At 67.6% G+C, this 24588-nt stretch overlaps 1 protein-coding gene across 4 annotated transcripts in view; it reads left to right on the top strand.

Moving 5' to 3' along the window:
- Positions 1–24588, top strand: part of PLXNA1 (plexin A1) — a 38505-nt gene that overhangs the window by 6186 nt on the left and 7731 nt on the right. For all 4 annotated transcript variants that reach the window (XR_008684114.2, XM_055413398.2, XM_088832002.1 and 1 more), the window contains 21 exons: positions 383–565; positions 7204–7344; positions 7985–8085; positions 8288–8411; positions 8521–8674; positions 8854–8953; positions 10577–10691; positions 12937–13137; positions 14661–14757; positions 14826–15019; positions 15109–15260; positions 15654–15774; positions 16029–16165; positions 17548–17715; positions 17992–18085; positions 18226–18465; positions 18543–18686; positions 18789–19023; positions 20651–20793; positions 21831–22087; positions 22588–22654. Coding sequence is in view for 3 of the 4 variants with exons in the window: in XM_055413398.2 (XP_055269373.2) it covers positions 383–565; positions 7204–7344; positions 7985–8085; positions 8288–8411; positions 8521–8674; positions 8854–8953; positions 10577–10691; positions 12937–13137; positions 14661–14757; positions 14826–15019; positions 15109–15260; positions 15654–15774; positions 16029–16165; positions 17548–17715; positions 17992–18085; positions 18226–18465; positions 18543–18686; positions 18789–19023; positions 20651–20793; positions 21831–22087; positions 22588–22654 (3168 nt within the window). In the remaining variant the exon portion in view is untranslated. The remainder of the gene's footprint in view (positions 1–382; positions 566–7203; positions 7345–7984; positions 8086–8287; positions 8412–8520; positions 8675–8853; positions 8954–10576; positions 10692–12936; positions 13138–14660; positions 14758–14825; positions 15020–15108; positions 15261–15653; positions 15775–16028; positions 16166–17547; positions 17716–17991; positions 18086–18225; positions 18466–18542; positions 18687–18788; positions 19024–20650; positions 20794–21830; positions 22088–22587; positions 22655–24588) is intronic.

The following is a 24588-nucleotide window of genomic DNA, read 5'->3' as shown; positions in this document are numbered from 1 at the left end:
CGCCCGGCTCCGGAACCTGCTCTATCGATTGCTTCCTTCCCCCGCAAACACCGCCTCTCAGCCGGCTCCTCCCTCTGCCTTTTAGGTGTCACCCCACGTCCTGTCCTGAGTGAGCCACCCCAGCTCCCCCACGCGCCCCACCTGTGTGCCCCCTGCCGCAGCAGGCGCGGCCGCTCCCTGTGCCCCCATGGTGGGGGACGGGGACTGTGCCCGGTGGGCATCAGAGGTGCCCTCCACCCCGGGCTTCTGCTGCTTAAGCAGCTCCCACGGCCTCCGTTTCCCCACGACCAACCGCAGCTGTGCTGGCCGCTCCCCGCCCCGCACGGCCACAGCATCTCCCCCGGGATGGCCTGGGCCTCACCGCCCCCGCCTGCTCCTCCAGCCCCTGCAGATTGACGATGACTTCTGCGGGCAGGACTTCAACCAGCCCCTGGGCGGCACGGTCACCATCGAGGGGACGCCCCTGTTCGTGGACAAAGACGACGGCCTGACCGCTGTGGCCGCCTACGACTACCGGGGACGCACAGTGGCGTTCGTGGGCACGCGCAGCGGCCGCATCCGCAAGGTCAGCACAGGGCCAGCGCCGGGGCGCCAGCGCCTGTTCCACGTGTCCTGGTGGGTAGGGGGCCAGTGCTCGTCCAGGGGTCAGAGCTGGAGGTGCCAGTGCCTACTCCGCATGTCCTGGTGGGGAGGGGACCCCGGTCCCAGGGACCGTCATCTCGTGCTCCCTGGGCGCTCCTGCGTCCAGCACATGTCGAGGTCCTGCCTGGGTGTTGGGGGCTGGGGGCGGGTCAGGCCTGTGGCAGCTTAAGGCTGACAGTGCCCGTTGGCCTGCAGGCCTGCCCACCCACGGAGGTGACCTCCAGGATGCTGCGGGGGCAGGGACGGGGCTGGCCAGGTGGCCCCTTCCCCCCAGGATCGGGTGTCGCCGAGGCAGCACTCTGCCCAGAGACACAGGGCCAAGGGCAGTGTGAGGCTGGCGGCCCGCCCGCCCCTGGCTGCAGTGAGCCTGTTGGGGTGCCCTAGCGAGGGGGCAGCTGCTAGGCCCCTCAAAGGGCCGGCCAGTGGGTGAGCAGGGCAGGGGCGGGGGCAGGACGGGGCTAGGACGGGGCTGTCCCTTGTTTCCAGGTCTCTGTGCTTGGTTCCAGGCTGGGCGTGGGCAGCCATCCTGGGGTGGCAGCGGCCCCAGTGTCAGCACCGGCTGGTTGGGTGGGTAGGGGCCCGCCTGGGGAGGGCCAGCTGCCATGGGGGCAGCTCCTGGGGGCTGGAGGGTGGGGGTGCCTGGAGCCCTGAGGGTCAGTGCAGGGGCGGGGCTGGTGGATGAAATAACAGCTGGTAGAGGCTGCCTGCTGACCCAGCTCTGCCCGCTGGTGCTGGGTGGGGGCTGGGCCCTGACTGCTTGCTCAGCCTTGGTGCCCGGGCCTAGGGGGTGGTCAGGTCCCTGGTCCCTGCCACGTGCAGTGCCCGCTGGTTCTGCGGCCTCTGGGCAGAGCCCTCCCCCAGCTCCGGCTTTTCCCCCCATGGAAGGAGCTCTGGGCCCTGGGGCCTGGGGCTGTGCTGAGGGCACCCTGTGCTGGGTGCTGTGGGGTCCTGCCCATGGCAGTGTGGGGTCGGTGTGGGGGTGGCAGGCCCTCCCCATGACCCCTTGTCCTGGCCCTACCTGGGGGGTCGGGGTCTCCAGCTGGGCTCTACCTGCTGCCCCGGGGCTGGGGGGGTAGTGGAGAGGGCCCCCAGGCCCCGTGGGGGTGCCCTGGGGAGCCGTCTCTGCCCCCTGCTGTGGGAGCCCATCTGGGGTTAGGCCATGGGCGAAGCTGCAGGGACGCATTCCTGCAGGGCCCTCAAGCCCATCGCCCGGCAGAAGGCTAGCATCTGGGGCTGGGGGGCCCCTCCTGGTGGCCGGTGAGCTGGTGGGCAGCTGGCCAGGCAGCGACTTTGCCCATAGGCCACCCCGTGAGGCTGGGGGGACAGGTTGGTCCAGTCCTGCCCCTCTCTGCTGCATCCAAGCCGCACCCCTGACCCCATCCCGCTGAGGGAACCTGAGGCTCTGAGGTGGCTCTGAGAGCGGCAAGACCCCCGTGAGCAGGTTCTGTGTTGGAAAGGAGGAGGTGATAGCCGAGGCCCCCGTCCACCCCCGTTCCCTCCCCACCCCACCGCCTCCTGGGGCTGGTTGCCTGCTGGGGCCCCACTGGCCTCATGTTCCACGCGGGGCGGTCGGAGGCCTTCCTGGGGATGCGGAGTCCGGCCGCACCCGGGGCTGTGAGTTGGGCTGGTTGGGGGGTCTGTCGTGGAGACGTGACCCCCGCGTGCCCCACATGGGCTGGCGCGCACCTTCGGGGGGCCTCTCTCTCGGCCTCACTGTCCCCCCCGGGGCTGGGGCCGCCTGGGCATGGAGGAAGGGGTTTCTCGTTCCCCACCGGGCCCGGCCCTCTGTCCCTGCGCCTGCCGGCTCCTTGACCTGCAGCTCCCACTCGAGGGGCTCTGCTCCCGGCTGCCCGCCTCTCGCTGGCCTGGCCTTCGGCAGCACATTCCTAATTCCCACCCCTGCTTGGCCCCTCCCGCGTCATCCCGACCCGGTTTGGGGGTGGAGGTGGCTGTGGTCCAGGGCCCGGCGGCCAGCGGTGCCCCTCCCCGCAGGCTCCCAGCTCCCTCCTCTGGGCCCGGGAGGGCCGGGCCTGAGGTTCAGTGCAGGTCTAGCCCCTGGCCCTGCCTCCGTGCATTCCCAGAGTCTGGGCCCCCCTCCCCCCCGCCTCTGCCCAGCCTGCTGCGCTGAGACGGACCCGCCCCGTCCTCCCCACAGCTGGTCCTTCCTGGGCTTTAAACAGCGACTTGGGGAGCTCTGGGGACGCGGCTGGCTGTGGGCCACCTCCGAACGGCGTTGTGTAAAATTGCAGCCAATTAACTGAAGAGCTGCCAACCAGAGCTGCTGCAGGCTGGCTGGGGTGCCCCCGGGTCCCCGCCTCGCATCCCGTCCTGCTCATCTTCAGGCCCCGCTGGGAGTCCTCGAGTTGGCCCGGGTGCCTGAGGCAGGTGGACTCCTGGACTCCTGCCAGGGGTGCCCACCACCTTCCCCAGCCAGCGGTGTGGGCCTGGGGGGGCACCTGTCCTCCCGGGGCTGTGGGGCCAGGGCCGGGTGGGGACATGGCTGAGCCCTGCCTCGGGGGTCCTGCAGGGCGGAGGACCACCGCTGCATCCCCGGGCAGCCCTGGCCATTGCCCCACGCCCCCAGGGAGTGCCCACCGTGGGCTGCTCAGGGTCTGGGCTGTGGGGACGGGAATGCCCCTTCCTCTCCAGGGGCCTCGTCTCCAGAAGCTGCTCTTGGAATAGTGGCAACACCTGCTCCCTGCCCCAGGATTCTGAACCTGGGAGACCCTGAAAGCTGGGTGGCTGTGGGGGCCCTGCCTCCAGGGCGGTCCAGCAGCCCCTCCCTGTGGTCCCAGCACGGGCCTCGTGGCCTCATGCTGACCGTCCATGAGCATCTGGGGGGCCTGTGCTTCTCACAGCCAGGCCTGTGCAGGATGGGGTGTGGGAGGTGTTACGGGGGTTGGAACGGGGTCACACAGGTTCCGAGGGGCCGTCGCCGTGCGGGAGGGGTCGGTCCTGTCCTGTGCGCCGTGGACATATCTCTGGGCACTCTGTGGTGGGCAGCGGAGACCACAGAGGTCTGGCCGGGGGCACCCAGTGGTTCTGGAAAGTAGGGTCACCATGTCAGCTGCTGTTGCAAGGGGGGTGGGTGCGGGGCTTGCGGCAGGGACATCTGGCCAGATGGTTACCGCTGCCTGCCCTGGCATCCCTGGCCGTGGCCCCTGCCTGTGGGAGGAGGCCCAGTGACTTCTGCAGCCCCCGTCCCAGCTCTGTGCCCACAGCCCACAGCCGTGGGCGGACTCCGTGGGCCTCCTCCCTGGCAGGGCTCAGCCTCGGGGGGCCCCCCTTCAAGCGCCACCACCCATTGGGGCTGTGAAGTTCTTATTTCTCAGTGCGATGGGCGTGTTGCCTGCAGTCAGATGAGGAGACCGAGGGTCGGGGAGGACTGCTGCTTGTGCTGGCTGGTCTGTGTGTTGGGAATCGAGGACAGGAAACGTGAGATTCCCGGGACCCCTGCTCCCCCCTCACCAGGTGTCTGGCCCAATTATAGCCATCAGGCCTCCTGCAAGTAGTGTTTTAATTACCTAATTACCTCCAAGAGGAAATTGCTAATTGCTTTTTCAGTATCAAATTCTTTTTGGCCTTCCTGAGAATGGACCCGGGAAGGGGCCTGGAACCAGCCCCCAGCCAGAGCAGAGGGTGCTAAGGTGGCCGGTGAGGGGTGCGAAGGGTCCGGGAGCAGGCCTGTCGGGGGCCTCAGGCCTGACTGGCAGGGAGGTGGGGGGCAGGGGCTGCTGTCCCCTGGGGGCAGGGAGCAGGCTGGGCTCCTGAGTCTACAGGACGGGAAGGTGCCCATGTGGTCTCAGCCCCGCGGCCTGCTGCCCTGTCCTCTGCCTGAAGACCAGGAGGGGTCAGCCAGGGCGTCCCTGCTTCACAGCAAGGAATCGGGCTGTGTCTTGGGTTGGGCGGGACAGGGCACTTTCCCCTCCTGAGGGCCAAGCTGGGCAGCCCCCTGCCTCCGGGCGGCGAGGGCGCGTGCCGGCCTTGGCAAGTAGCCTGCATGGCCCAGACGTCCTCCCTGGGGCCCCCGCCCGCCCTTGGCCCAGAGAATGGACCCTTTGTTGGCTCCGGGCTGGACGGACAGCTGACCTGGCCGAGCCGTCAGCTGCCTGCCCGCAGCCGCTGGCCAGGGCCTCATGGCGAGGGGTCTGGGGGCAGCCGGCTGGAGCCGGGGTCCCTGTGCAGGACCTGTGTGTGCTGTGCCCTGGGCTCCAGGGTCCTGTCGGCCAGGAGGTTGGGGCGGGGCCAGCCCGTGTGGCCGTTTCCCCCGAGCTCCGCAGGCCTGCTGCCCCAGCGGGTGGCCCTCAGGTGGCAGCTGGAGGCAGGGGTGTGTGTGTCCTGCTGTCCTGCCAGCCGGCTGGCCTCATGCCTGCCCTGCATGCCCCTTCTCCCTGGAATGCTCCCCTGGCAGCCGGCCACCCCCTCCCCTACTCTGCCCCAGGTGCAGCCAGCAGTCCCGGCTCCCAGTTTCTCAGGCAGGTCTGGGGACATGGGGTTCCCCTTTTGTGGGCTCCAGGGCCCGGCAGCCCTAAAATCAGCCCTGGTGGCTTGTGGGGGCCCTAGGACTGGCTGGAAGCTCCCGACTGGCACCCTTGGGCTGGGCCCCTGCTGAGCCTGACCAGGGGGCTGCCTGGCCAGCAGCATGGGGGCACTTGCTTCCCCAACGCCCCCCTCCCTGCCGGTGCTCTGTGCCTTCCAGAAACGGGGGAACCTCATATGTGTAAGGGCCAGGGCCTGCCCCGTGCCGGCAGGTGGGTGGCGGACGGCGCCTGGCGGGTGGACAGCTGGACAGGCACTCTCCGGCCGCAGCTGTTGGCAGCCACCTGTTTGAGTCGGTCAGCCCGCGGCTGTGGGCCTGGGGGCGGCGGCATTCCGGAACCTGGCTGGCTGTGCACCGCCCCCCTGCCCCAGTGTGTGGCCCCCGCACGGGCCTTCCCTGCAGTGTCTCCCCCATTCCCCAGGGTGGGCGCCCCAGGCCGCCGGCCGGTGCTCTCTGCTCTGAGCGGGTAGGGTCAGGGCGTTTGCAGGGAGAGCCTGGGACCCAGCACTGGCCCAGTTCAGCACCCTCCTGAGGGGCCCCTGCCCAGGTCTGGGGTGTGGCCAGCCAGGCTAGGGCCGGGCAAGCCTCCCCGGGGTCCCGGGATGGGAGGTGCATCTGCAAAGGGCTCAACGTGGGCTGCTTGTGTCCCTGACGCCCTGCCCTGCCCTCCGGCCGGCTGGTCTCCACTGCCTGGCCGTGGTCCCGCCTAGGCCTGTCAGCCTGGTTGGCTGGCTCTGGGGGTTTGCTGTGGGGCCTGCTCACCCGGGCGCCGTCTGCTGGGTCGTTTAGTCCCAGGGTGGCTGTGGGGTGGGGGGCGGAGGTACGCTGAGGGGGTGGGGGGACCCTGAGGGGGAGGGATGGGGGGACGCTGAGGGTGTCAGGGGGACACTGAGGGGGTGGGGGGGGTCACTGGGGCAGAACCCGCACGGTCAGGGCACGTCTGGGCCAGGCTGGGGCATGGGCCGGACTCCTGGCCTCCTCAGCCTGGGGCTGCCTGTGGGGTCCCCTCCAGGCCCAGCCTGGGGGATGGAAGTTGGGCTGCTGTGGCCCCCCTGGCTCCCCCAGGCTGTTTGAGCAGCTCTAGGCCCAGTCCGGCCCCCCCACCCTCCCCACAGCCCAGCTGGACTCGTCTCTTCCGGGTCTGGTTTGACTTAGGCCCGCCCGCCTGGCAGGGCGGCAGCTGAGCGGATGTTGGGGGGGCCGTGGGCCCTCAGGAATGCGGCCCCCCCCACCCCATCCCTCCCTCCCCTCCCCCTGCCCCGTGGCCTCCGCCCGGGGACGCCCGCCCCCGTGGGAGCTGGCCTGAGCCAGGGACGTCTGCCGGCCAGGCAGGCCTGTCCTGTCGCGTCCTGCGAGTGAGGGGCACGGAGCAGGGCTGCTGGGCTACGATGGAGGTGGGCCGGGGGCCCCACGCGGCCTGGGAAGAGCCCTCAGCCTGTAGCCAGCCCCATGGGCTGGACCGAGCCAGCAAGACACTGCCCCACTGGTCCCCTCTCTGGAAAGCCCCCTGGGTCTCACCGTTAATTAAATACATTTGTTTGGTAAAAGCAGCTAAAAATACTTTCAGCGTCCCGAGCGGCAGGGAAGAGCTGGCTGATTAGCGCCCAGCTTGTTCAGGGCTTAGGATATCTTTCAGCGCCGGTGCCACGCCTCCCCTCCTGCCTTCTAGCCGCAGTGCCCCCCCACCCCGGAGCAGCCCCTCACTCAAGTCTCCCGCCTGAGGGGGGCCCTCTATCTGCAGCGGACATCCCACGTGCCTCCTCCTCTCTGCACAAATAGCCCGTCCCCTGGGACGCCCGGCGTGGCCCACTGCCCCCTCCTGGGCTGTGGCCGTGTGGCTCAAGATGGGGGGCGGGTGCTGGGCAGTGGTCGTCCTGTCCGTGGGGACCCCCACACCTAGGCTGTGGTCTGCGTCGCTTGATGAGGTGGGGCCGGGCGCAGTGGTCCTGCCAGGTTCCTCCAGTGGGGCTGGGCAGGAAGACCCCCCTGAGACACACACAGCGTGGGTCTCGTTCCCACAGATCCTAGTGGATCTCTCGAACCCTGGTGGCCGGCCGGCGCTGGCCTACGAGAGCGTGGTGGCCCAGGAGGGCAGCCCCATCCTGCGTGACCTGGTGCTCAGCCCTGACCGCCGGTACCTGTATGCCATGACAGAGAAGCAGGTGGGTACCCCGGGAGCTGGGGGTGCTCACTAGCCCGCCGGACCCCCTCCCTGACCGACTGGGCACCCCTGGGGATGAATGCCTGACGAATGCCTCCAGGCTGGGGGATGGCATTGGAGGGGGAGCGTCTGGGGTCCCTGGCCCCTGGCTCTGGCCTGGCCAGCTCCTCCAGGCCGCATGCTGTGCTGCTTCTGCCCAGCCTGCTTGGAGCCCTCCACTGCTGTCTGCCTGGCCTCCTGACCCCTGGCAGCGGGAGTGGCAGGTGAGGCCAGGCCTCCGTCCCTCCTGGCGGCTGCCTCCTCCTTTGCTCCCCGGCCCTGGCCCCCGCCGTCAGGTGACTCAGTCACTCCACCTTGGGAGTGGCCGAGGTGGGGGTGAGCAGGCCCGCCCACCTCCTGGCTGAGGACTGGTACCCGTGGCTCCCTTGGGAATGTCGGGGCACAGCAGGGAAGGAGGGACCGGCTGACTCCTGGGATGGACAGAGCTGTCTCCTGGGCCTGCTACTGTCTGCAGAGAGGCAGGTCTGTGTGACCTGACTCAGGCAGGACTGGGGCGACCCTCTAGTGGACGAGGCAGGAGGGCCTGGGACGGGGGCTCCCGGTGTCCGGGGGGCGGGCCTGACATCAAGGCTCCTCCGCAGGTGACACGGGTGCCTGTGGAGAGCTGCGTGCAGTACACGTCATGTGAGCTGTGCCTGGGGTCCCGGGACCCCCACTGCGGCTGGTGTGTCCTGCACAGCATGTGAGTCTGGTCTGGACGGCTTCGCAGAGCGTCTGGAGGCCCCGGCCTAGTGCTAGCTCCCCTGGGTCCGGTTGGGGGCAGTGGGCACCCCGTGAGCTGTGGAGTGTCTGAGGCCCAGCACTCCTGGTCAGGACAGGGTGCAGGGGTGGCCTGGGACCCCTCTGGCCTCCTGCCCGAGCCCAGCCCACGCCCCCGCCTGCAGCTGCTCCCGCCAGGACGCCTGTGAGCGGGCCACAGAGCCCCAGCGCTTCGCCGCAGACCTGCTGCAGTGCGTGCAGCTGAGTGTGCAGCCTCGCAACGTGTCCGTGACCATGTCCCAGGTCCCGGTGAGTGTGGCCACCAGCGGTGGGGCGGGGCAGAACCCGGGTGGGCGGGGCCTGGGGAGGGCTGGGCATCCCCCTGGCTGCTCACCCTGTCCCCCGCCCTGCCTCCCAGCTCGTGCTGCAGGCCTGGAACGTGCCCGACCTCTCGGCTGGCATCAACTGCTCCTTCGAGGACTTCACTGAGTCCGAGGGCCTCCTGGAGGACGGTCGAATCCACTGCCGCACCCCCTCTGCCCGGGAGGTGGCGCCCATCACGCGGGGCCAGGGTGAGGCCGTGGGGCCCTCCCGTCGGGGTGCGGCGCCCTGGTCAGCGCACGGTGGCAGGGCAAAGACTCCAGCCAGGCCTCGCCCACTGGGGGTGGGCGCTGGGCCCCTGGTGGAGGGGAGGGTCCTCAGCAAGGCCCGGCGTGGGGCCCTGGTGACCTGGCCTCTGCTGCTCGCGCAGGAGACCAGCGGGTGGTCAAGCTCTACTTGAAGTCCAAGGAGACGGGCAAGAAATTTGCGTCCGTGGACTTCGTCTTCTACAACTGCAGCGTCCACCAGTCGTGAGTGCCCCGCCCCCCGCTCGGCTTCTCAGGCCTGAGGCCGGGCACTCCGGGGGCGGCAGGGCTGTGATGCGATGATTCACCCCCTGTGGACGGTGGGCACCGGAGTGAGGCAGGGCACTGGGGTCGCTGCTGCTTTGTCCGGGCAGGAGACGGTCGGCCGGGGGCTGGCACTCAGGACCTGTCGCCTGAGGACAGAAGGATCTGGTCCCCACCCCCAGGGTTGGGGGGGCCACTGGGGCGTGGCTGGCAGGCCACGGGTGCTCTCCCGGGGCTCTGGTTTTCTGTGAGCATGCCGGCTTCAGAGGAAGGGTGGGAGACACTGAGGGCCTGGCTGTGTCCCCCTGGGTCCAGGCACGTGGGGCAGGATGCCCAGCCTGGGTGGGATCAGCCTTGAGCCGAGGCCCCGGGTTTTCAGTTGTGTCTTTGCGGACAGACCAGCAGGCTGACACCCATCTGGCGGCTCACGGGCACCCATCAGAGGACTGGGTGTTGTTCCCCAACCAAGGTCCGGCCTCCTCGTGCTGGGCAGGCCGGGATCTTTGGGGCGGGGGCTGTGTTCCAGAGGCTGGGAGGGGGCGAGGTACTGTGTGGAGGCTGGGCTGTGGGCTCCCCGGAGCTGCAGGTGAGGGTGCAGGGTGGAGCTCCATGGCCTGTCCAGGCCCCCGCCCTGCAAGCCTTGTTCCGGTTAGGGAGCAGACTTCCACCGGGGCTGTCCTGCCTACGCTTAGACTTAGTTTATCAGGAAGAGGTGGGATTTAAGACATGCTTCTCAGGGTGTCCCTGGTAGTTCGGTGGTTAGGACTCCACGCTCTTAATGCAGGGGCCTGGGCTCGGTCCCTGGTCAGGGAACCAGACCCCGCATGCTGCCACGGAAAGATCCCGTGTGGTGCGGCTGACACCCTGTGCAGCTGGGTGACGGGTAATTGAGAGAAGCCTCTAGTAACTAATCTCTCTATCGTCTGACTGTGACCCTGTGGACTGTAGCCCACCAGGCTCCTCTGTCCATGGGATTCTCCAGGCAAAAGTAGTGGAGTGGGTTGCCATGCCTTCTTCCAGGGGATCTTCCTGACCCAAGGATCACACCTGGGTCTCCTACATTGCAGGCAGATTCTTTTTTTTTTTTATGCAACAATGTCTTTTATTATGTATGGGTTTTTTAAATTATTTTTGCAAGATCTCCATACACAGGCAAAAAAAAAAAATCGTTTAGCATATTGGAACTTGCAAACCTGATCACTGCGTAGAGAAGGCAAAATTATCCCTACAGCACACTTAACCAGGAGGCCAGTTCATCTTGCAGGCAGATTCTTTATTATCTGAGCCACCAGGGAAGCCCTAAAACTATATATTTAAAAAAAAAAGCAAAACACACACACACGAGAATGTGCTTCTCAGCTGCACTAAATGCGTTTTCAGTGTTGATGGTCGAGTGGCCTGGTGCTGGCTTCAGAGGGTTCTGTCCTGGAGAGGGTCTGTCGGGCGACCCCGGTGTGGATGGTCAGGCCGTGGGCGGGGTGGGGAGGGTAGCCCCGGCAGGCAGTGAGCAGCTCTGGGCAGGGAGGCGCAGCCCGGGGTGGGCGGGGCTCGCAGGCCCCACCTCACCACCCGCGTCCCCCGCAGCTGCCTGTCCTGCGTCAGCGGTTCCTTCCCCTGCCACTGGTGCAAGTACCGCCACGTGTGCACGCACAACGCCGCCGACTGCTCCTTCCTGGAGGGCCGCGTCAACGTGTCCGAGGTATGGGGCCACAGGTGGGGCCGGAGGCACAGAGGAGCTGTGTGCAGGGTGCTGGCCACAAGGGCTGTCCAGGCCTGGGGCTGTGGCTGGTGGCGTTGGCTGGTGGTTGCCACTTGGGGGCTGCGCACCAAAGGCGTGTCCAGGCACAGTGGGGGCAGGGGCGTCTGTCCAGCGTGCCGGTTTGGGGAGGCTCCGCGTGGACGGGGGCTGGGCCGGGGTGCAGGTGTCCAGTGGTCCCTGGAGTTGCCGTGGGGCCACGTGGTCCTTGACGGTCACTGGGGGTGATAGCTCTGGGGCCGGGCAGAGCCCTGACTTTGTTCTGGGCAGCGGGGCTGGACTTGCCTGGGGAGGAGGATGAGCCGTCATGGACCCCTCGCAGAACCTTCCCTGGCTGCCACCCCCCGACCCTGCCTCGTGGGCCTTGGTTTTTACACTTCCCGGTGAGGATGCACGTCCAGGATGAGCTGGCAGTGCGTGGAACGAGCCGAGAGCAGGCGGGCACCTGGGGGAATGGGCAGGTGGATGCCCCATGTGTGCAGCCGGCCCTGGTCACACTGCCTGTCTGAGCTGTTCCCGCAGAGGGTGCCCCCCGCATGTCCCCCAGCGGTGCGTCTGCCTGGCCTCGGCCGTGGACGCAGAGCAGCCAGTGTAGACCCTGCTTGGGCCAGGTGGGGGGAGGGGCAATCGGGGTCAAGAGGCCTGTTGGAGGTGGGCTGACTGCAGGGACGCCCCCTCTCAGCTGGTCCCAGGTCCTGTGGGGCCGTCCCTAAGGTGTGTGACGTTTCCATACCCCTCACCCTGTCAGGTTGGCTTCCAGGGCGACCCTCCTCCCCTCAGTGTGTGCTCAGACTGTGGGGGCCTGGGTCCCAGCCCCCCCAGCACCTTCCTGCCTGCAATGATGTTCAGGGTTCCTGCACTCCTGCGTCTGCTCAGTTGCCTTCAAGGGGGCCACCAGCGCGCGGTGGGGACGGGGAGGCCTGGCAGGGGTCTCGTGTGGAGCGCCTGACGTAGGGCCACCCTGCTGTGGGAGTGGCCCATGCCCAGGCCCGGGACTGCCTGCCCCCGTCCGCCTCCACAGGAGTGGGGCATGGGGGGTGCACACCAGGGTCGTGTGCCCCACCGAGGCCTGTGGCTGTAGTGTCCCCGGCAGCAGGCTGCAGGGCTGTCGTCTGCATGCTCCCTTGGTCTGTGAGCGGATGGGCAGCAGCGGTCGTGGCCCCTCGTTTGCTTGTGGACCCAGACAGAGCAGGGGAGGACTCGTGTCCAAACCGCTTGCCTGCCTCCAGCCTGGCCTCAGCCGCACAAGGGGGTCGCGCCAGGCCCGAGCCGACCCCTCTCTGGGGCCAGGGTCCTGAGATGCCAAGGCCACAGTGAGGATCTGGCCTGATGGGGGGAGGTCTGTGCCCCGAGACCCCCGGGAGACAGCAGCAGCACTCGGCTCCCGGCTGCAGAGGGGGTGAGACGGTGGGAGCAGGGCCCTGGGGCTACTGACGGCCCTGGAGGGGCAGCGGGGGCCGTGGGCTGGGGGCTGGGCACTGCTGGCCGCTGTGGGCACGTGCCTGCTGGCTGCTGCCATGGGGCTGCGGGCTGAGCTCCGCATACTCTGCCGTCCAGTGCCCGTGTGCCAGCCAGTGCCCATGTGCCAGCCAGTTCCCGTGTGCCAGCCAGTGCCTGCAAGCAGGTGGCCCCTGGGGCACCTGCAGACCCAGCCGAGGGTCAGCCTGCCAGGCCTGCCCTGCTCCCTTGGTTCCCACAGGGGCCCCGGTTACCTCTGCAGAGCCAGCCCTGCCACCTCGGGAGCTGCCTGTGGGGCGTGGGGATGGCAGCCTGTTTTCAGCATCTCTATTTAAAGCTCCTTCTGCGGGGCTCCCACGGGCCGGCTCCGGCTCCTCCACAGCCACTCCAGCCCTGCTGCAAACAAGCCGGGCCGTTGCGTCAGTTATTGTTGCTGAAACGCTGGCCCTGGGGGCCGGGCTGTTTTTCTGCCCGCTCTGACTATTTTTACCTACTCCTCGGGCCCCCAGCCGAGAGCTCGTGCTTGCTTCTGCCTCAGGGGCCTGTCAGCTGCTCCCAGATGGGGCCCTTCTGGAGGGGTCCCGGGGTAGGCCTGCCCAGGTCGCAGTGTGCTGCCCAGAACCTGGGCCTGGCTGGCTGGCCCTGGCGCCCTGGCGTGCCTGTGTGTGGGGTGGGCGTGCAGCTACCCTCCGCCTCCAGCCCAGCCTCAGCTGCAGCCTTGTCCCACCAGGACTGCCCGCAGATCCTGCCCTCCACCCAGATCTATGTGCCAGTGGGCGTGGTGAAGCCCATCACCCTGACCGCCCGGAACCTGCCGCAGCCGCAGTCGGGCCAGCGGGGGTACGAGTGCCTGTTCCACCTCCCGGGGGGCCCGGCCCGCGTCGGCGCCGTGCGCTTCAACAGCTCCAGCCTGCAGTGCCAGAACTCCTCGGTGAGTCCGCTCAGCACCACGGCGCCCACTGGGACCCTGTGCTGTGGGTTTCTGCTTTAGCAAGAGGGCCCCGTGCAGGGGGTGCTCTGGGTGTCCCCCCAGGCCACGCCAGCCCCTCAGCTGGGAGGGCCCGGGTGAGCAGGCTGCAGGGGCCACTCCCAGAGCAGCCCTGATGCTTGGAGGGAGTCCATCTGTCTCAGACATGGGTGAGGAGCCTGGGTGGGCTCAGGGCACAAGGGGTGTCCCTGGGGGCCGAGGTAAGGGAGACAGCGCCAGTTCCTTTAAGGTGTCCTGTGTCAGGACATGGCCGCCATGCGTGGTGGCCAGTGCGGGCAGCCACCTTTGGAGCCTCACGTCTGACAGGGTGACCTCCCAAAGGCCTTTGATCGCATCCCGTGAGTTTAGTGATGGTGGTGTCCGCAGAGCTAGAACCTCATGGGAGAGGGGAGAGGGCTGACTTGGTGGTCCTGAGGCAGCAGGCCTCTGTCTCCCCATCTGTTCAGGAGGGCAGTGGGCCTCCTGGCACGGGTCAAGGCCCTGAGTGGTGGGTAGGTGCCTCTGGGTCGTCTGCCAGGCCCTCAGAACCTAGGGGATGGGCATGAAGTCAGAGGTCAGGCTCCATTCCTCTTGGCTCTGTCTTGACCGGGAGGGTCTGGGGCCCAGGGGTCAGCACAGTCTCAGGGCAGGTTGGCCCTCGGCTGGCGCCTCGGGTCCCCGCGCCTGCCTGCCTGGCCAGTCCTGTTTTCTGTCTGCCTCCCTGGAGCCTGTGGGCCCTGCCCTCCGCCTGCCTCTCACTCTGGCTCCCCTTCCTCCCTGTGCCTCCCCAAGGCCACTGTTTCTCTTCTCCCTATCCATGGGCCTCTGTCACCTCTGTCCACCCCCACCCCCCACCCCACCAGGCCCACATTTGTCTTTCCTGCAGCCCCGTGTGAAGGGAAAAGAAAGCATCAGGGAGTTTGATAGGATCCAATTACATTCCTGCAGATAAGATGATGATGAATTGCCCTGGGACGGAGCACAAGTCTTCAGCTGAGAAAGTGGGACGCAGCTGGGCTCACCGGGAGGGCTGTGTCCCTGAGCCCAGCCCAGCCTGGGGGCAGTTGGGGGGGCAGCCCTCATGAGGGACGCACATGTCACACTCAGGGCAGTCCCAGGGGAGGACTTGTTGCACCCGCCTGGAGATGAGGAAGCGCTCCTGACGTGTGTCCAGGGAGTGTGGGGGAGTCCTGGCGTCCTGGTGGGGGTCACTCTGGAGGCTGCGGTCCTGTGGCTGCTGGAGGATGGGGGCAGCAGCCGTCTATGTGCAGAGGAGCAGCTGGATGGGGGCAGATGCTTGGGCTCTCGGCTGGCTTGGGCAGGGGTGTGGTGGGGATGGATGCAGGGAGGGGCAGGGGATGTCGGGCATCTGGGTGCAGATTGGCCCCCAGACCCTGCCCTGCTGAGCCTGCCACCAGTTGCCGAAGGTGGCCACGAGGGACACGCAGGTCTGGCCACACAGCCTGACCCTCTTCCCGCCGCCGCAGTACTCCTATGAGGGCAATGACGTCAGCGACCTGCCTGTGAACCTGTCCGTGGTATGGAACGGCCACTTCGTCATCGACAACCCGCAGAATATTCAGGGTGAGCCGGGTTGGGGGCGGCCCCTGGGGCGGGCCGTGGGCGGCCGCTGACCCCCATCCTCCCTGCAGCCCACCTGTACAAGTGTCCGGCCCTGCGGGAGAGCTGCGGTCTCTGCCTCAAGGCTGACCCTCGCTTCGAGTGCGGCTGGTGCGTGGCCGAGCGCCGCTGCTCCCTGCGTCCCCACTGCCCTGCGGACTCGCCCGCCGAATGGATGCATGCCCGCCACGGCAGCAGCCGCTGCGCGGACCCCAAGATCCTCAAGGTAGGCGCGCCCCCAGACCTGCGGCACGGGGTTGGGCTGGGGGAGCTCCGACACCCGGCCATCGCCCCAGCTGTCCCCTCTTCCCACAGCTGTCCCCAGAGACGGGCCCGCGGCAGGGCGGCACGCGGCTCACCATCACGGGCGAGAACCTGGGGCTGCGCTTCGAGGACGTGCGGCTGGGCGTGCGCGTGGGCAAGGTGCTGTGCAGCCCGGTGGAGAGCGAGTACATCAGCGCAGAGCAGTGAGTGGGGCGGGGCCTGTGGGGCGGGGGCAGAGAGTGGGCGGGGCCTGTGTGGGCGGACCAAACCTGTGGGCGTGGCCAGCGCGCAGGCGGGGCCGTGTGGGCGGGGCCAGAGAGTGGGCGGGGCCTGCGTGGGTGGACCAGCCCTGTGTGGGTGTGGCCAGAGGGTGGGCGGGGCCTGAGTGGGCGGACCAGACCTGTGTGGGCGTGGCCAGAGTGCAGGCGGGGCCGTGTGGGTGAGGCCAGGGAGTGGGCGGGGCCTTGTGGGCGGGGCAGGGGCAAGGTGCTGTGCCGTCCAGGGGACAGCGAGTATGTTACTGCCTAGCAGAGAGTGGGAAGGGGCCTGTGGGACAGGGCTGGCGCTGCAGCCGCTGAGGCCCCCGCGTGCCGCAGGATCGTCTGTGAGATCGGGGACGCCAGCACGGTGCGGGCCCATGACGCCCTGGTGGAAGTGTGTGTGCGGGACTGCTCCCCTCGCTACCGTGCCCTGTCGCCCAAGCGCTTCACCTTTGTGGTAAGCCCGCCCTCCTGCCCTGCGGCCTCTTCTCCCAGGCCCCGGGGGACGAGGGGCCCCCCCAAACAACTCGCCCACGGAGGCGGCCCGGGCTTCAGGCGACCTCGAGTGATAGTCCCCTCCCCACGCCGCTCATCTCTAGGGCCTGACTCAGGGGCCCCCTTGCACCTGGGGTCCTGCCTGTGGGCGCCGTCCCAGACTTAGTGCGCAGACCTGGGCTTCCCCGAGCCCCAGCCCGTCCCTTCTCTCCTTAGACGCCAACCTTCTACCGCGTGAGCCCTGCCCGTGGGCCCCTTTCGGGGGGCACCTGGATTGGCATCGAGGGCAGCCACCTGAACGCGGGCAGCGACGTGGCGGTGTCTGTCGGCGGCCGGCCCTGCTCCTTCTCCTGGTACGTGGGGACCCCGGGCTCGCCCCGCCTGCCCCCAGTGGCGGTTGGTTCAGATGGCTGGGTGCCCCCTTCGTTGCCTGGGAAACAAGGGGGACTGTGGCGAGCCTGGCTGGGGTGATCACTATGGAAACCTAGAGAGGAGAAGGTTACCATGGAGACAGACAGGCTCCCTCCAGAGCAGGTGGGCGGGGCCTGGGTGGGCGGGGACTGGTCTGAGGGGCGGCCGCCACGCCCTGCCCTGGGCTGATGCCCCCAGAGCACAGCCGTTTAGAGAAATTCTTAAGAGAAAGGGAACCTTAACAAAAGCTGGGAGCCTTGAAGTGGATAATTTTAGATTAGGGATGATAATGGAGCGAGCCTTTAAATATTTTCCTGCGGTAATTACCCGTTATCAGACTAATTATTGGTGTTTGCAGTCTGCCGCGTGCGGGCCTGGCGGCTGTGGTATAGGCAGTAAGGGGACAGGCAGGTGCAGCGGTGACCAGGCCGTTGCCCTGTAAGGTGACCCAGCAGCCCCACCAGCTCATGGTCCGGACTCGGGATTAGCCTGTTTTCAGATCAGAGACGGTGGGGCTGGGGGAGTGAGTGTATCGTGTGTGTCCTTCCAGGAAGCAGGAGCCCTGAGCGTGGTCCCCGAGCATGGGGCTCTGGCCCTGCGCGTGGTCCCCGAGTGGGAAGCTCTGACCCTGAGCATTGGCTCTGATCCTGGGTCTGGCCCTGAGCGTGGGGCTCTGATCCTGGGTCTGGCCCTGAGCGTGGGGCTCTGACCTTGAGCATGGGCTGTGACCCTGGGTCTGACCCTGCACGTGGGGCTCTGACCCTGAGCGTGGAGCTCTGACCCTGAGCATGGGGCTCTGACCCTGAGCGTGGGGTCTGGCCCTTCTGGACGCATGTTGAAACGCATGTGGGGTCCGTCCAGCCAGCCATCCCCGGGCGATTGATGGGGCTGCCACAGGGCTGCGTTGAGGCCCAGTGAGCCCCTTCCTGCCCAGCAAGCCTGCTTCTGGCGCCTGTGGGCCTGGCTTTATGGATCAGGACACAGCCAGGCTCATTAGCTGACAACACAGAGGAGGCAGATGCGGGGGTGGGGGTGTCCCCTGGAGAGGGAGCTTGGATCCCAGACCCGCCTCTCAGCTGAGGACGTACCCCACAGGGGCACAGACAGCACCTGGCCCCTCGCAGGGGCTGACAGGGGAAGCGACCCCTATAGTCCTCAGCCGCCTGGAGGCAGGACCCTCAGTGGCCTGTGTCACGGGGAGGCAGGTGAGGCCGGGGCGGGACGTGGCCAGTGACGTGCCCACAGCCTGTGGTGGTGGAGCCTGGATGCTCAGGTGGGTTGGAGGTGCCTCAGTGCCCACTACCCCCCCCCACCGCCCCTCCAGGAGGAATTCCCGGGAGATCCGGTGTCTGACGCCTCCTGGGCAGAGCCCGGGCAGCGTCCCCATAGTTGTCAACATCAACCGTGCTCAGCTCACCAACCCTGAGGTCAAGTACAACTACACTGAGGACCCCACCATCCTGAGGATCGACCCCGAGTGGAGCATCAACAGGTCAGGGCACCCCTGGGGGCCTCCCTCCTGCTCTGAGCCCTGCAGCCCTTGATCTGCCCACCCTGAGCCCCGCGACCGCAGTCCTGAGCCACCAGAGACCAGCTCTTGGCTCAGCCCTCACATTGTCCCGCCACCCAGCGCGGTGCCGAGAGGCTTTAACCCTTGACTGTCTCTTGGGGGGCCGGGTGGGGTGTCTGTGCCTCCTGTTTATGCTGGGCCCCAGGCAGAGGGGCCCAGGATGTCCCACCTGTGAATCCCATCACCCTCATCTTTTAGTGGAGGGACCCTTCTAACAGTCACGGGCACCAACCTGGCCACTGTCCGTGAACCGCGCATCCGAGCCAAGTACGGTGGCGTTGAGAGGGAAAACGTGAGTCCCTGATGGGCCCTGCCCCTGACGCCTGCCATCGAGGCCATGCTTGAGGGGTCCCGGGGAGGGTGGGTGTGCCACTGCTGGTGCCTGGCCCCTCGTGGAGCTGCCAGCCCAGTGTCCCTGCCCCGTGTCCCCAGAGCTGCCTGGTGTACAACGACACCACCATGGTGTGCCGGGCTCCGTCGGTGGACAACGGCGTGCGCAGCCCGCCCGAGCTGGGGGAGCGGCCAGACGAGCTGGGCTTCGTCATGGACGACGTGCGTGCTCTGCTGGTGCTCAACTCCTCGTCTTTCCTCTACTACCCGGACCCCGTGCTGGAGCCGCTCAGCCCCACCGGCCTGCTGGAGCTGAAGCCCAGCTCGCCACTCATCCTCAAGGTGGGCCGTGCGGGGCCAACAGGGGGCGGGCGCTGACTGGCGGCGGCTGTGGCCGGCTCACCCCATCCTGCCTGCAGGGCCGCAACCTGCTGCCTCCAGCGCCCGGCAACTCTCGCCTCAACTACACGGTGCTCATCGGCTCGACGCCGTGCGCCCTCACCGTGTCCGAGACGCAGCTGCTCTGCGAGTCGCCCAACCTCACCGGGCAGCACAAGGTCACGGTGTGTCCACGCCCCCGGGGCCCCACGCAGGGACACCCCCACCCCGCGCCTGCGCCCCCACCTCGCCAAGCTTGCGGGGCCCTGAGCAGCCTGTGCCCCCAGGTGCGGGCCGGCGGCTTCGAGTTCTCGCCAGGGGTGCTGCAGATGTACTCGGAGAGTCTGCTGACGCTGCCTGCCATCGTGGGCATTGGCGGGGGCGGGGGCCTCCTGCTGCTGGTCATCGTGGCCGTGCTCATTGCCTACAAGCGCAAGTCGCGGGACGCCGACCGCACCCTGAAGCGCCTGCAGCTGCAGATGGACAACCTGGAGTCTCGTGTGGCTCTGGAGTGCAAGGAAGGTGGGTGGCGGGGGACTAGGGGCAGGCAGGGTCTGGGCTGGGGGTGGGGCTGGCCGAGGCCGCTGAACTGGGCCGGGCTGCCAGCTGAGTCCACTCCATCTCCTACGCTCCCTTGGGCCTTGATCTGCCGAGCTTGGTCCAGGGAGGCAGGGGGTTCTGACTGGGGCATTTGTGGGGTGCTCCCTCAGACAGAGCCCGCCGGCAGCCCCTGTCTGTGTCCCAGCCTGGCTAGAGGACGCCAGGTGGGCACACGGTGTGGAGACACCGCGCCTGCTGCTGAGGGCGCGGCAGCGCCGTTTCCTCGGGTGTGGTGGGTGGTCAGTGATCCACGAGCTGGTGTGCGTTGTTCTGTCCAGCAGCCAGGGGTGGCCCTGGGGCAAAGGACCTCTCTGTGCGCACGTTCGGCCTGGCCCCTCTGTTCTGAGTCACCCAGTGGGGCGGGTGTCTGTCCTGCCCTGAGGGGCGAGTGGGGAAAACCCGCTCAGGCCGCGGCTGTGTCCTCTGTACCGGGGTCCGGGATCTGCAACCCAGCCAGGCCTCATGTCCCCAGAAGCCGTCTTCTGCGACTCCTCCCCTGTGCGGTGACTGGACGACCCCAGAGGGCAGGCTCGGTGTCCCCGCGCCTGGTCACGTGCCTCCTGCCCCCGAGCTCCAACTGGAAGGTGGATCCTGGGGGCGGGGGCCCAGCCTGAGACTGGGAGGGGCTCTGCAGACCAGAAGTCTGAGCAGTGGCCTGGGGGCGGGGGCTTGGGGGTGTCCCCAGGGTGCCCGTGTGTCCAGGGGAGACCAGTGACTCATCCCCACGAAGCAGAGGCTGCCCCCCCAGTGCTGAGTGCGTGACTGCTGTGGGACCAGTGGGTGGGCGTGAGGTGTGGGTGCCCGGGCCGGGGCCGCAGGGACCCTGGTGGGTTCAGCGCCCGTGTGCCCATGTGGGCTCCGGGCAGCAGCCTGGACCTGTGCTGGCCGCCATCCGGCCGGCCGGCTTTTCTGGCCGGTCCCCCCAGCCAGCAGGAGAAGGGTGGGAGTCTACTCGGAGCCCAGCCCACGTGTGCCTCTCAGAGCCCTGTTGGCGCGGGGCATTCATGAGAATGACCAGGGGCCCCAGAGCAGATGCCCAGCAGCAGACAGGCAGGTGAGGGCCGACTCCTGTTCAGCTCCCCTGACGTGCCTGGTGCCCTCTGGCTCTTGACCAGACAGTGCACACCTCATGGCTCTGGAATGTCCTGAGAATGGTGGAGCTGCCCCGAGCAGGCAGGCATGTTGGGAGCCCGCTGGCCCAAGGGGTGGACGGCTCTGCTCCCTCCCAGGTGGCCGGAACCAGGGCAACCAGAGTGCCCCGGCCTCTGGGACCGGGGCCCCCAGTCTGGCCCAATTTCTGCCCTCGTCTCGGTTATGTCTGCAGCAGCTCGGGGGCGGGGGGCTCACCCTGTGTCAGGACTGGGGACACGGGCCAGGCGGATCCAGAAAGACCCTGAGTGTCAGGTGGGTGGGGCCGGCGGGACCAGCAGGACCCTCAGTGTGGGGTGGGCAGGGCTGGTGGGGGGGCGGGTCCAGGAGGGTCCAGGAGGACCCTGAGCGTGGGGTGGGCGGGGCCGGGCACCCACCTTGACCCCTTGTCTGGTCACAGCCTTTGCGGAGCTGCAGACAGACATCCACGAGCTGACCAACGACCTGGACGGTGCCGGCATCCCCTTCCTGGACTACCGCACCTACGCCATGCGCGTGCTCTTCCCGGGGATCGAGGACCACCCGGTGCTCAAGGAGATGGAGGTAGGCTGCCTGCCCTCTCCACGGGGGTCCTGGGGTCCTGGGGCAGTGGGGGCCTGGGGGCCAGCCTGAGCCTCCTGGGAGGAGGGGCCTGGTCCCAGCAAACCACCCCTAGCCTGGGCTCCCGGGGCCCAGTGATTTCTGCGGGCCTCTGGTCCACCATGCACCACCCACACTGGCCAGCCCACTGAAGGGGAGTGGGCTGGCTCCTGCGTCCTCCTGGGCGCTCCAGTGGCTGGCCAGGAGCCCAGGCCCCGGTTTGGAACGGGCAGGGCTCAGTGAGTCCGGTCTATCGTGCTTTGTGGGCAGGGGCGTCCCTCCCCGCACCCATAGGATGTTGGGGCTCTGACCCCACCCCAGGTGGCTCTGGGTGAAGACCCCCTCTCTCGCGGCACCTCAGCGGGCCTGCCCGTCACTGGCAGGGGCCCGGGCGCCCTGGACTGCCTGCTGCCCCTTGCTTCCTGGGGTAACTGCTGCTCTGGGGCTCCCCATCCTGGCAGGTGTCTCCTGGGATTGGGGTCCATTGTGTGATGCATCTTAGCTGTGACTGTGTCCTGCCTGGGCTGGGGGCCTGTGCCCCTTTTGGCCCAACAGGCTCTGGGGCAGGAAAGAGTGAACATGTGGGGTCCTGGAGCCAGCCATGCCTGCGTTCCACCCCCTTGTCTCCCGCTGGGAGACCCCAATGAGCCACGCCCCTGTCCGGACTTGGGTGTCCTCTGTGCAGTGGGGGGAGGGTTTCTGTGTCGGTGCTGGCGCGAGTGGCTGTGGACGGGCACTCCTGGTGCCAGGGGGCATCAGGCTTCCTGTGAGCTGTGGGAGCCGGGCTGCACAGAGGGAGGCGGGCAGGCACCTCACCGCTGTGCCCAGACCTCTGCCCACCGTGGGTTTCTCAGGCAGCTGCCAGCCCATAGCCGTTGTGCGAGGACTCGGGGCTTGGGATCCCTCCAGGGTGATGGGTGACCAGACCCCCAGGCCTGGACGGTCCCTCAGCCGGAAGGGGCCAGTGCTCCCTAGGTCTGAGCAGGCCCGCGGCCCCCCAGGTGCAGGCCAACGTGGAGAAGTCGCTGACGCTGTTTGGGCAGCTGCTGACCAAGAAGCACTTCCTGCTGACCTTCATCCGCACGCTGGAGGCCCAGCGCAGCTTCTCCATGCGGGACCGCGGCAATGTGGCCTCGCTCATCATGACGGCCCTACAGGGCGAGATGGAGTATGCCACGGGTGTGCTCAAGCAACTGCTGTCCGACCTCATCGAGAAGAACCTGGAGAGCAAGAACCACCCCAAGCTGCTGCTGCGCCGGTGTGTCTGCACCCCGCCCCCTGCCTGCCCCCTGTCCCCTGCCTGCCCCCTGTCCCCTGCCTCCCTGTGACCCCACCTACCTGCACCCCCGTGTCCCTGCTCCCTGCACCCCTGCTTCCCTGTGTCCCTGCCCACTGCCACCCTGTACCCCCCGCCTCCCTGTGCTTCTGCCCACCCACGCCCCCTCCCTGCCTACATCCTTCTGCCCCGTGCCTGTGTACCCCTGCCCACCTATACCCTATCTGCCCACCGTGCCCTGGGCATTCCTGTGCCCACCCACACCCCAGCTCACCCACACCCCTGCCCGCCCACCCCTGCGGCAATGCGCCCACTGGCCCAGCGCAGGCACTGCTGAGGCAACTCTGGGGACCCGCCTGGGGTATGCCCTGTCTGGGACCCTTGTTGCTGGGTGACAGGTGCTCTGAGGCCAGGCCTGACCGCTGGCCCTGAGGCGGTGGGGATCGGGTGAGCCCGAGGTCACCCCACGTGCTCTGTTCTAGGACTGAGTCAGTGGCCGAGAAGATGCTAACCAACTGGTTCACTTTCCTTCTGTACAAGTTCCTCAAGGTGGGTGGCCTTGGGGGCCCAGGGGGGACAGGGGCCGCAGGTGCCTGCCATGGGGCCTCAACCGGGAGGCATGGAGGAGCCAAGACCCTGGCGTGACGCCCCCGGGATGTGCGTCTGTGCACTGGCATCTCCAGAGGCCATCCTGTCCTCCCTGAGCTGCCGAGGCAGGGTTCGCACCTGGCTCTTGTGGGGGTCAATGGCCGCACGCGGCTGCGTAGGGTGGAGGTCCAGACTTCATGGGGTTCATGCGGTCCCTGTGGCCCAGACCAAGGCTCACACGGAGCCCCTGGGAGGGCGTCTGTGTCCAGCCCTGGTGCTGGCCCAGCCTGAGGAGGGGCCTGGTGGGGGAGGCGGGGTCCCATCGACCCCGTGCTGAGGACGGGGCAGCCCCTCGGGCTTCCTCCTGTTGTTGCCCAGACAGTTCCCCCCAAGCCCCGGAGACTGGCCCTGGGACCCAGGCTGTTCTTGGAACGGGGTATATAGCCTGTGGGTGGCTGGACATGGGTGCAGGTGGGCTTCACTGGGGCCGTGAGCAGCTCGGTGGGTCACCTGCATTTTAGAGCTGGGAGGTCGTCCAACCCCGACGTGTGTCTGACTTCCCTTGACAAACCCGAAGGTTCAGCAAGCGGGCCTGGTGTTCCCGCGGTCAGCGCTCCACAGTGGATGAGGGAGGCGGCCTGGGTCTGGCCCTCTCTGTGTGACCAAGTGGACATAGCCTCGGCGGTGTCCTGTGTTGGGGGAGATGATGGGGCTTCCCGTTGTCTGTGCCAGGGGCTGAGGCTGGCCACTGCAGCTCAGTGGTCAGGACAGCCCTGCTGGGTCGCAGGGTGTGGATGGGAAGGGGTGGCAGTGAGGGCGTGGATAGGGCTTTGCAGGGTGAGCAGAGGCATGGAGGCGGAGCAGGGGGTAGCCAGATGGAGACCGGAGGCCCAGGGGTGGATGCAAGGTCCAGAGAGGGGGGCCGGGCAGGCTGGTCTGGGGGAAGGTGGCTCAGCACACGGCCACCTTGTGCAGGAGGGCAGCAGGAACAGGGCTGGCTGCTTCCTGTAAAATGCAGCGGTCTGCAGCCTGTGTGATGTGCTCATGTGTGTTAGAGAGACTTCCTGTTCTCTAGCTGTTTTATGTTTATGCCGCTATGAAGCCAGGTTTGCAGACAAACACCTTGCGAGACGGGTGTGCTGTCGGATGGAGGGTTGAGGGACGATCTGCACTCACAGACACTCCTGGGAAGCCGTCTCTTTAATCACGCTGCCTGATTAAAGGCAGGCGCACCCGGTTCGGGGCCAGGCCGCTGTTCAGGGGGCCGAGGAGCTGGGGCGGGCTGAGCAGCCATCTGCCTATGCCTCACTCACCCCCAAGCCCCAGCGCCTCCAAGATGGAGCCTCTGTGTCTTGCCCAGGCAGGGACTCAGTTGGAGCCGGGAGCCCTCCCCCAACAGCTGTACCTTTATGGTGCCTGTTGTCCAGCGGTGTCTGTAGAGGCCCCCCTGACCCCCACCCCACACTGGGGATGTGACAGGAGCCGCCACACTTGGCCTGGCCTTTGGGTGGCTTCCACCCCAGAGGAGAGATGGTTGGGAAGCACTCAAGACTGGTTACAGGGGTGTCAAGAGCCCTGGGAAAGCAATGAGGGCCAGTGCCGTGGGTCAGGGTCCAGGAGAGCTTTCTGAGAGGCACCTCGGGTGGGGTCCGGAGGGGGAAGACCCGAGAGGGTGGGTCTGCAGTGGGGTCCTCAGGGATGGGAAGACCCGAGGGGTGGAGCCCTGGTCGCTGGTGGAGGCCCGGAAGCGGGGCGCGCTGGGTGGCAGGGGAGCAGCGGGACGTAGGAGGCACGTGAGGTAGGGGTCGGGCAGGACAGAGGCCCCCAGGTGCGCCAGGCAAGCGTCTGCTCCGGGAATGTGTTGACCGCATGCGCTGGAGCAGCAGACGGAGGGG

Source organism: Moschus berezovskii, chromosome 24 (assembly GCF_049115385.1).
Source record: "Moschus berezovskii isolate FMDL1 chromosome 24, NW_MosBer_1.0, whole genome shotgun sequence".
Classification (NCBI taxonomy): domain Eukaryota; kingdom Metazoa; phylum Chordata; class Mammalia; order Artiodactyla; family Moschidae; genus Moschus; species Moschus berezovskii.
This window is presented reverse-complemented; position numbering and strand designations above follow the sequence as displayed.